Below are 10,686 nucleotides of genomic sequence, written 5' to 3'. Positions count from 1 at the left end.
TCTTCTGCAAATGAACATTTAATAATAGGAATGTGATAAGAAACAAAAGCAAAGGCATTGGTGGTGAGACTGGGGCCAGGGGGAAGCAGTCAGTTAGAAGGCCAGGCCAGAGGTAGTGATAAGCATTCCCTGCCCAGCCAACTCTGGAAGCTCCTCTTGCCCCTTTTTGCTCTTCCCCCAACCTTAGCTGTAGGGGCCATGCCCTCCAACAGCAAAGAACAGGGCAAAACCTAAGCTGGTGTCTCCTCCAGAGCTTTCTTCAAGATAGCAGATGTGAGACTGCCCAAGATTTTCTTGGAGGATTTTTAAATGGATGCCCTAACATTCATGGATTGGAAAACCTGTATCCAAATACAGGATGCTACCCCTTGTGGCATCTTTGACTAATACTCTTAATGTGGGTATCTCTTTCTAAGAATATTCTTGGGCTATTGAGGATCCTGTCTGAGAACCCTCACAAGGTTTTCCTAAGTTGTAGGAAATCAGATCCCTCTACCAGAGTGATGTGATTATTGCAAAAGGCAGGACCTGGTGGGCTGGGCTCTTTGTACTCTTCCAGCTCTTGCTGCCTGGTATAAAAAATCCCCTTGAAACAGATGAACCTGGGTGAGAAGCAGGAACATTGGGCTGTGGGTGGGACAAACAGGGCCTGCTCTTGGCCTTAATGGAGGCATGCCCATACTGCAATGATTGGAGTGATTCTTGGATGCAGTGTCAGAATCCTCAGTAGCCACTGCCTCCTTGGCTCTGGCTGTTCAAGGGAATCACGAACACAGAGACGTCATCATAGGACACCTGTCTTTCCCCTGTGGGAGTGTCATCCTTCCCCTGTGTGCTGTGTATCAGCATTTGGGCCAACTCCGAGAACCTGTGAAGACCATCATGCAGATGTACTTTGGAGGCAGAGCAAAGGGACAAGGCCAGCCTTCCAGGATAACTCCCTGCAAAGGTTAGACATTTGGAGGACCCAAAAAAATGTAGTCCAACTATGAGCCGAGCAAACAAGTCTGGTAGGACCACAGGAATCAACCCAAAGATTTTTTTTTTGTGTGTGTGTGTTTGAACTGGGGATGGAATCCAGGACTTTGTGCATGCAAGGCAAGCACTCTACCAACTGAGGTATATTCTATTCCCTAGCCTTAAGATTTTTTTCCTGACCCACAATCACTCCCCCTACTTTCTGAGAAGTTTGAGACAGCCCTAATTGGGCTGGCTGACAGTGCTGTTTCAGCTTAACTACTTAGGTCTCTGGCATCTACATACCTGTGTGGATCCTCTCTGTTCCCAGGGAGGAAGCTCCGTACCAGCCATGCCACCTGCTCATTGGACAGGACATCCCAGAGTCCATCAGTTGCCATGACAACTACATCCTCTTCCTGCAACTCTAACTGGTCCATATCCAGCACAGTTACCTGAAAGTTAAGCCTGAGGATCCTTAAATGCTCCCTTCCTGGCTCCCACCAGGCTCACTCCCTGTCTTTACAGGCAGATGGAGGCTGGAGTGGAATACATTGTCCTCTCACCTGTGGGACAGAGAGCAAGAAGGGCTTGAGCTGGATGTTTGTGTCCAGGACCCTGAGCTGATGGTCTCCCAGTCCTCGGGAGACAGCCAGCGTTCCCAGTAACCGAGCCTGAGGAAAGAGGAGAGATGTGAGGTGATAAGACCCTGGCACTCCTGAGCACACAGGAAAGGGTGGACTGTAGACCCCAGGAGCTGTGCGTTGAAGAAGAAACAAGGGAACAGACCCCAGGACACTAGCCACAGTCCCCACTAAGGAACAAAGGAACTCCCACCTTCATGGAGCAAGTGGATGGAGATTCTTGAAGGGAGACTAGGTACTGACCTGCCTGCCATGTCCGTGGATCAGTGGGTACTTCAGATCTGATTTCTCCACACATTTGTAGCTCCTACCAGAAGCAGAGCCTGCATCAGCCCAAGCCCTCATTTGTCTCCCAACCCAGGGCCCAGCTATTTTACCCTCATAGGGCCCACCCTGCCCAGGAAGAGGGGGACTGGCACAGCTGAGCCTGGACCTCAGGTCTCTCCCCACCATATGCCCCCTCCCTCCTCACCAGCCGCTCATGTGATGATCTCTGAACAAAACCTTCTGCCCTAAGTCATCCCCCTTCAGCCGCCGAGGGAATTCCAGTCGGGTGAACTCATCAGCCAGAAGCTCAGGGTAGACAAAGGCCTGGGTGGGGAGGCCATGCTCAGGTCAATCTCCCTTCTATGGCCCCTCATGGCTCTGGATCCAGGACTTGGGGATCCATAGCCTCCCACTGGTGAAGGTACCTACCAGATGCTGGATTCGCTGCCGCTCAGTCTCTGGAGTGAACTCAGAGCTCAGCGGCCGAATCTCATCTCTCCGAACCAAGATGGCCCTGTATGGGGTTGAGGAGGAGGAGGAGGAGGGATCTATGAAGTGATCTTCACAGATCTCATCCATGGATACCCTCCTGCCAGCCCCTCTTCACCATCAGGAGCCAGCTTTGGCCATACCAATCCCTGGTTCAAAGCCCTTTAGACTGTCTTCAGGGTAAGGCTCAGTTTTTCACATTAGCATTTAAGGGCCCTATGATGCTCTTCCTGGCATCCCTCACACTTGACATATGCCAGGTACAAACAACTTGGCCATTCAATCCTCCCTGTTTCTAAACCTCCACTTCCAGTCATCTTTCATTGTCCCTTTTCTGGTTTTCTCCTGCCCACCCCACCCCTGTCCACACTCCAAGAACTCACCTGCTATCCCCAGCATTGGCCACATACAGCTTTCCCTGCAGGGACACAGCCACCAGAGCTGTGCAGCCGCCCACCTGGCCTGAGGCCTCCAGCTCCCGCCCGATCACCTCATCCTGGAGCAAACCAAGGCCATCTTAGCTGCCACCTGTACTTCCATCATACCACTGTTTCCCAATCCCACTCTAAGGTTCACTCCCCAAAAGCAGGCCTGGCAGTCCCAGCCCAAAGTCCAGCCATGAGTCCTCAATCCCTGTAGTTAGAAGATGCAGATATGGGAAGTGCTACTCAAAACAGAGGAAGAGAAACTAGCCCTTGCCCCAAGGACTAGCAGCATGTGCACTTAGTGCACTGAGCTGTGGATGTAGGTCAGTGGTAGAACACTTGCCTAGCATGCAGGAGGCCCTATTCAATCCCACCTACCAAAAAAAAAGCATGTAGTAGAAGGAGCAAACAGGAGAGATTAAGATGACAGTGACAATAAGAAACAAACTCAAATCATGTCTTCCCAGTCCAAGGTTATATGGCCTTATATGTTATGTTATGCAGGGATGCCCCACTCAGGTCCCTGGGATCAAAAACATCCCTTACTCTCCAAAGGGTATACTCACACATTCCTGGAAGGCGCTCTCCAGGGCCCCAATCACCAAATCTTCTGTCCTGATGCCCTTTTCTTCCACAAACTGGGGGTCACTGGGGCAGACACAGCGGCCACTGAGGTGCATGGGGGGTTGAGCAGCCACCATGCCTTCTACCACGGCTTCCAGCTGCCGACGCAGGCAAGAGTGCAGAGTATTGGCAGCCAGGATGGCTGCTGCAGGACCACCGTGCCCATCAAATAGTGCCCAGTAATGACCCGTCAGGAACTGCACAGGAAGGGCCTCCATGTCAGGCTCTGCCAGTTTCCCCCCTGGTCCACCTTGCACTAGAATATGGGCAGCAAGGCGAGAGCCTGTATACCCTGGTCCCAGCCTGTAAGAAAAGTTCAGAACTGGCTGCACTTACTTCTTCTGGGCACAGAGTCAACCATTCCCTATCCTCTTCAGGTCCAAACTCATATCTCCGGATGCAGAGTTTCCCACAGGCAGCTTGATCCTCATTGAACTCAGATTTCTCTGCATTGATGATCCTGAGGCCAGAAAAAGGTCAGGTCAGTGACATACCTGTGTCCCCTTGGGTACAGAGACCCCAGAAAGAGGCAGCAGTTCCTGAGTGTTATTCCTGACAAACTTCTGGGCAATTTTGATTTAAGTTTCCTGTTAAGTGGCTTTGTGACTAAGAGAAAAGTCAAGGCCCAGACCCTCTAGAGTCTTATCTGTTGACACAGGGCTGAAGTAGGAGTGAATTTTCTACAGGGATCAAGGGTTCCCTTTCCTATCCCCTGCCGCATCTTAGGTGTTCCACACAGCACAGGCCATATAACCCTGGGTGAGATTTGGGATTCCCAAATCCCACAATGCTGGAATTCTACAGTCTCCCGGCCTCATCTTGGAAGTCTTGGAGTGCAAGTCGTTCCCCATCAACACTCTTCTCTTAAGGAGGTTGGAGACCCAAAGAAAACACTGAGGTAGGATAAGGAGTCACTAGTTGAGGACAAGAAGGGTTATCTACAAGTGGGATGGGGGTGTCACTCAGGTTAGCCTGTTTTCTAGATCAGCAGAGAACCCTCGACTGGATAAGGCGGGAGCCCTGATGGGGGTTCCTGGATCAAGGGTATCCCGAGTTGGAGGCACTCACTCGGCGTAGCCTGCGTTCCAGGGTAGCGTGCGGCCCCGCGCTGGGCTACGCACTGGCCGGGAGTCCGAGCGGCGCGAGGCGTCGGCGGTTCCTGGGCTGGAGCCAGAGCCACGCAGGAAGCGGGGCCGCCGGTAGGGCACAGGGCTGGCGCGTGGCCCGGGCGGCCGCGGCGCGGGGAGTGGACCCCCAGTCAGGAAGCGGCGCCGGAACCAGCCGGCGGACATGGTCTGGCTGCAGGGGGCTGCCCGTGGTGCGCGAGCCCCGAGGGCTGGGCCGGACCGCCCCTGGGAGGAGGAAGCGGGCTGGGGGCGGGAGCCGGTCTGGGTGGAGACGCGCCTAACCCCACCTACGGCCTGAAGTGTGTGCCGGGCCTGAGCTCTCAGACTTGTGGATCCTGCCGACACCTTTAAGAAGCAAACTCTGCAGACTGGAAAACAGGTCTAGAGAATGAAGTCGCCTGTGTGCGTAACAGCAACACAGCAGGATCACATGTTCATCCACACTTGTAGAGCACTAGCCTTTGGGAGGGGAAAGTCCCTCCTGCTACCCAAGATGCTGTGGACAGTCATCCAGAGCAGGCACTGGGCCCCTGTCCACTGCAAAGCCTCAAGCCTCTTTCTGCTGGGCGGGTACCTTGCGCAAGAGGAAGATGGGGACAGGATGTCCTTGGAGGGGTCAGATAGACACATTGAGTAAGCGTGTGTAAGAAACTTGGTGTTCACTCAGGACGTCTCTGTTCCTCACCCACCCAGCCGGGCATCTCCACCCCCAGATGGAAGTTAATGGTCATCTGGGCCTTCCCCACCCTGAAAGGCTGCTCCTGCCCCAGAGGCTAGTCTCCCAAATGGCTGCTCCTCCAATTAAGATGTCCTCTCTGGGCAGACAGCAGGATATTCACTAGAGGGTGAGTGAACATATGGGAATTGAAAGGCGAATCCATGGTGCCCCCAAAGGCTGTAGCTGGTTAGAGTTCAGAACTGGGTGAAAGACTTTCATCCACGCTGATAACAAAGATGGTTCAGTCTCCTCGTAATGCCTGGCTAGCTATCACCATGTGGTCAGCAGCAGTTTCCCCTTTCATATCTACATTTTAAAAGCACCTTGTCACTCTTCTGACACTTTAAGTTCAACACCCTGTGAATGACTGCTATTTCCATTTTGTAATGGAGGGCTCTGAGGCCTGCTGAGGGGAAGTCTCTGATTCTCTAAGCTGTGCTGTTTCCTTTTTGACAGTGCAGCTGACTTAAACAACCTCCCACCCCCAAGGGATTTCTCTTCCTCTTTCCTTTTCCAGAAAGCAAACTCAAAGTCCATACGCCCCCACAGCCCAGAGCCCCCAGGGATGGCTATATGAAGAGTCCCTACCTTCACCTCCACTCCCAAGCCCAGGATCATGTTAGTCCCACTTCCTCCATGCAGCCAGCCCTGTCCCATCAATAGAGTTTCTCTAGCCCAAGTAGCTCTGAAAACAAGTGAATAAACTGGGCATTAGACTACTCGTGAAATATTTGGCTGCCCAGAGCTGTGAGAATGACTTAGGACAGGACTTTGACCCACTTTAGGCAAGTCCAAGCTAATGGATTGGGGAATAGAGTGAATTTGCTTTTTTTTTTTTTTTTTTTTTTCAAATTTTAAAAGCCTCTGAATCACCAGGCAGGGAGGCACATGCCTCTAATTCCAGTGACTAGGGGAAGCTGAATCAACAGGAGGATCTCAAGTTTGAGGCTAGTCTCATTAACTTAGATCCTTAGCAATTGAGTGAGATCTGTCTCAAATTTCTTTAAAATAAAAGGACTAGAGATGTAGCTTAGTGGTTAAATGCCCCTGGGTTCTTGCTGGTCTCAAAGGGTTGTAATTCTGTCCTTGTTTTTTCTTTCCCTGTCCCCACCCTACCCCAGATACTGGGGATGGAACCTAAGTGCACTCTACTTCTAAGCTACACCCACAGCCCATTTTATTTTGTTTTGGTGCTAGGAATCAAACCCAGAGGTTCTTTACCACTGAGCTAAATCCCCAGCCCTTTTTATTTTTTTGAGACAGGGTCTTGCTAAATTGCTGGAATGGGAGAAGGGGTCTCTCTGAATTTGAAGAGGCTGGCTTCCTCAAACTTAGCCTCCAGAGTCACTGACATTATAGGGGTCTCTCTGAATTTGAAGAGGCTGGCTTCCTCAAACTTAGCCTCCAGAGTCACTGACATTATAGGTATGCACCAGCACACGCCACCCTACCTCTGCTTTTGACTACTGTACTGTTTGGAATCCTACTTCAATTAATTGTCTTTTGGTTGCCACTGCTGATGCTGAAATCCAGTATCTTTCTCATTCTTTAGATTGGCCGTTGCCGGGTTTCTGTTCTGGAGACTAAAAGGCTCAGGGGTCACTCCAGTTAAACTGGGCTAATTGGGCTGCACAAAACAAGAGACACAAATACCTTTTTCTTTGGAGTCGCTATGATGGCTCCTCTGACCTTAAGGGTCCGCAGAGAGAGAGAGCATGTGCTGACCCCTTTTATTGAGAAGCTATTCAAATGAGGCAAGGGGTCAGATTACAGGAGGCTGAGTCTATCTTCATGATGTCCACTGTCAGTAGGTTGACTGAAACCTGGGTAGGCCACACCCAAGGGCACAGTAAGAGAAGGGGACACACACAAGGCATTTCCATGGAAGATTCTATCCTAAACAGGGCAAGGGGTTATATTACAAAGGAACAGGTGAGCATAGCTTCACCTATGGGGCCCTAGCAAGACACACCCATACACCAGACACCGTCCCTCGAACCCAAGAAGGGTGGGGAAATCTATGCCACATTTCTGTGACTGAGTGTCTCAGCACCCAGGTGGGGAGTGTGACTCAGTCACGTGCAAGGTTGGTCTCCAACAGCCTGTGTTTACCCCTTTCTCTTTCCAGAAGCTTCCAGGCTTTTTTTTTCTATTCGGTATCTAAAATGGATGAGATCCTTTAGGATGAATTTATCTTCATTCCTGATCTAGGCTCTCCCAGGGCAATATAAACTCCTCACTCTCACTGACACATTTCTCCCAATTGCTCCAATGAACCCAAGTCCGCCCCCTTCTGGCCAGAGGCTTCTCCCCAGCTAACATGAGAGGTGGTGGGGGGAAGAAAAAGGAAGAAAGGTTTTATTCTACATTTTTCCACTCCCAATGAAAGTAGCTTTTATTTAGTTCCATATCTGTTCTTTAATAAGATTTTAGATTTAATTTTTAAAAATATTTTATCATTTTTTAGATGTAGATGGACACAACACAATGCCTTTATTTTTATGTGGTGCTGAGGATCGAACCCAGGTCCCACCCTTGCTAGGCGAGCGCTCTACAGCTGAGCCACAATCCCAGCCCCAGATTTAATTTTTTAAACTTAATATTTTTATATGACTATATTTTATTATTTTCACAAAGTATAAAAATATTTATTTAGCAGCAAGTCGTCCCCACAACTCATTCCTCTTCCCAGAGACCTCTATTATGACTAAATTTATTGGGGATCCTTCCAGAGATGTCAAAGAATTCTGTGCAAATTTAAGTGAAAAGTGTGTATGTATAAAATCTCTCCTCCCCTCACACAAATGGGTACATTTTGACAAACTCATACATGCAAGGAATTTTATTTCAATCCCAATGCCCCTTTCCTTTCCCTCCTTCCTTCCTTCCTCTACTCTGATTTTCCTTTCACTTACTTACTTATTTTTGGTACCAGGGATTAACTCAGGGGCACTCAATCACTGAGCCACATCCCCAGTCCTATTTTATATTTTAGTTAGAGACAGGGTCTCTCTGAGTTGCTTAGCGACTGGCTTAGAGTTCATGATCCTCCTGCCTCAGCCTCTGAGCTACTGGGATTACAGGTGTGCACCACTACGCCCAGCTTTCATTTATTTATTTTTGATTGATACTTTCTACGTATAAAGAAATTCCCTTGGTATATTTATATGTGCATATAAAATGATTTTGTTAAATTAATTCTATGTTTCCTCTCCTTTTCCATTCTTCCTCCCTCCTTCTTGTTCTTTTTCTTCTATTCCGTTGATCTTCCCTATTCCTCTATGATGTATGAACCCCCACCACCTTCTTTCCCTTATTTTGCTCTAGTTTCCACATAAAACATTTGACCCTTGGTTCTGGCTTATTTCACTTAGCATAATGTCCTCCATCTGCAGTTTTTTTATTACTTATTTTTTGACTGGGGACTGAACCCAGAGGTGCTTCACCACTGAGCTACATCCCCAACCCCCCCTTTTTTAGAATTTTTAAAGTACTTTTTAAAAAATGTGGTGCTGAGAATCGAACTCAGTGACTCATATGTGCTAGACAAGCACTCTATCACTGAGCTACAACCCCAAACCTCCCCAGCCCTTTTTTTAAAAAAAATATTTATTTATTTATTTATTTAAGTTTTCGGCGGACACAACATCTTTGTTTGTATGTGGTGCTGAGGACCGAACCGGGCCGCATGCATACCAAGCTAGCGCTAGCGCGCTACCGCTTGAGCCACATCCCCAGCCCCCCAGCCCTTTTTATAACAGGATTTCACTAAGTTGCTTAGGTCCTCATTATATTGCTGAGGCTAGGATTATAGGTAAGCATCATTGCACGCAAATTATTACTTTAAAAAAAAAGAGAGAGAATTTTTTAATATTTATTTTTTAGTTTTCGGTGGACACAACATCTTTATTTTAGTTTTTTGTGATGCTGAGGAGTGAACCCAGGGCCCCACGCATGCCAGGTGAGCGTGTTACCGCTTGAGCCACATCCCCAGCCCTACTTATTACTTATTACTCTTTGATCCACCTTAAAAAAAAAACTGTTATAATAATTTCAATAGCTAAATGTCTGTGAGAAACATCAGAAAGATAGGGGCAACCAGTCTGCCCCTGACTCATTCGAATACATATGTAGGCAGCTTTCTCATCTTTTTGCCTGAAACCAGATCTCAGCAGGAGGTGGAATCTGCTTTGGTACTCTGCTGGCCTTGGGGGTCCTTGCCCACATCCCAGATCTTAAGCTGAGCAGGAAGGGCTCAAACCCCCAATATCCCAGAAGATTCCTTTCATACCTGATCACTGAAGTGTGAGAGATGGATGGAGGGAACAAGGGTCACTGCTTAACAGGATTCCCCCCCCCCTTTGTTCAACTTCTCCAGTAAAGGAATCTAAGGTTCTTGAGCACACTCACTGCCTTATGACCAAACGAAGACCTTTGACCTTTCTCCAACCTGAAAGTCTTCATCTGTATGATAGAGACAATAACATTTATCTCAGGGGCTGTCAACAGGATTAAATAAATGTGTGATACAAAGACTATCAGATTCCAGGCAGGCCACACATCCATCATCATGTCTCAGCGACCCCTACCCAAAAAAGGAGGCTTCTTTTCCAATCTTCCCTTTCAAGAAGTCCCTGAAGAGAGTCTGACTGGATAGGCTGGGGTCATACGCTCACCCCTGACTCAATAACAGGAGTCTGGAAAATACGAAATGCTGATTGGCTGGTAGCAGCAGTCAGTTCTGATGCCTGGAAGGAAAGGTTGCTAAGTATGGAGACAAGTTCATTAGGAGCTGGAAATTCCTCAGACTCACCAGGTTCCTTTAATCTCTGGGCCTTTGCACGTGCAGTTCCCTCTTCAAAGAAAACTTTTCGCTCTGCTCTGCTGGGTCACCACATTCTCTCCTTCAGGATTCTACCAAATTTTTGCTTCCTTCCATCTCACATTCTCTGGGTAGGGCTCTCGCCACCACAGATCCTGTTCATCTGCTGGTTGCCTGGTAGAAGGTGGGTCTGGGCTCCCACCGTAAGGCCCAGGCCTGTGCCCTAATGTGCTTAATGCTCCGCGAAACGCGCTCGGGAAACGTCCCCTGGGTATAGGATCCCCGCACAATCACGCACGCGCTTACTTACCTTCTGACCCCTTTTCCGGTCACAAACTGGGGTAAGTGCGGAACTGTCCCTATTTACAAACCTACCCAGACAGGGGCGGACAGTCTTTCCCACTTGCACACATGGATTCGCCCCACCCACGGATTACCGGATTCAGGCGCACCGATGCCCTCGCACCCCCGGGGCAGACGCAGGCCCCTTTCCCGGCCACAGGACCGCGCACAAAACCGGTCAGCCAGCCTGACAACCCAGTAGACCAAGGGCCTCGCTGCGCGCACGCGCGGCCCTGAGTCCCCGCCCTCCCGGCCTCGCCCGTCGGGGGCG

The 10,686-nt window shown here is 49.3% G+C and overlaps 1 protein-coding gene across 3 annotated transcripts; it reads right to left on the bottom strand.

The window, feature by feature from the left end:
• Ppm1m (protein phosphatase, Mg2+/Mn2+ dependent 1M) lies at positions 1–7,786 on the bottom strand. Of its 3 annotated transcripts, none has more exons than XM_078043287.1 (11): positions 5,840–7,786; positions 4,475–4,758; positions 3,743–3,866; positions 3,349–3,504; positions 2,741–2,853; positions 2,298–2,382; positions 2,074–2,192; positions 1,845–1,908; positions 1,524–1,631; positions 1,264–1,412; positions 1–868 (listed from the first exon to the last, which is right to left on the bottom strand). In XM_078043287.1, exons 1-11 carry the CDS (start codon positions 5,906–5,908, stop codon positions 724–726), a joined length of 1,416 nt encoding a protein of 471 aa, XP_077899413.1. In that variant the 5' UTR covers positions 5,909–7,786; the 3' UTR covers positions 1–723. The 3 variants fall into 3 exon arrangements, with proteins under 3 accessions (XP_077899413.1, XP_077899412.1, XP_077899414.1); XM_078043286.1 differs by having other exon boundaries at positions 3,349–3,603; positions 5,840–6,256; XM_078043288.1 differs by lacking the exon at positions 1,524–1,631 and having other exon boundaries at positions 3,349–3,603; positions 5,840–7,783.
• Positions 7,787–10,686: the final 2,900 nt, after the last annotated feature.

This window comes from Ictidomys tridecemlineatus, chromosome 3 (genome assembly GCF_052094955.1).
Source record: "Ictidomys tridecemlineatus isolate mIctTri1 chromosome 3, mIctTri1.hap1, whole genome shotgun sequence".
Lineage (NCBI taxonomy): Eukaryota > Metazoa > Chordata > Mammalia > Rodentia > Sciuridae > Ictidomys > Ictidomys tridecemlineatus.
This window is presented reverse-complemented; position numbering and strand designations above follow the sequence as displayed.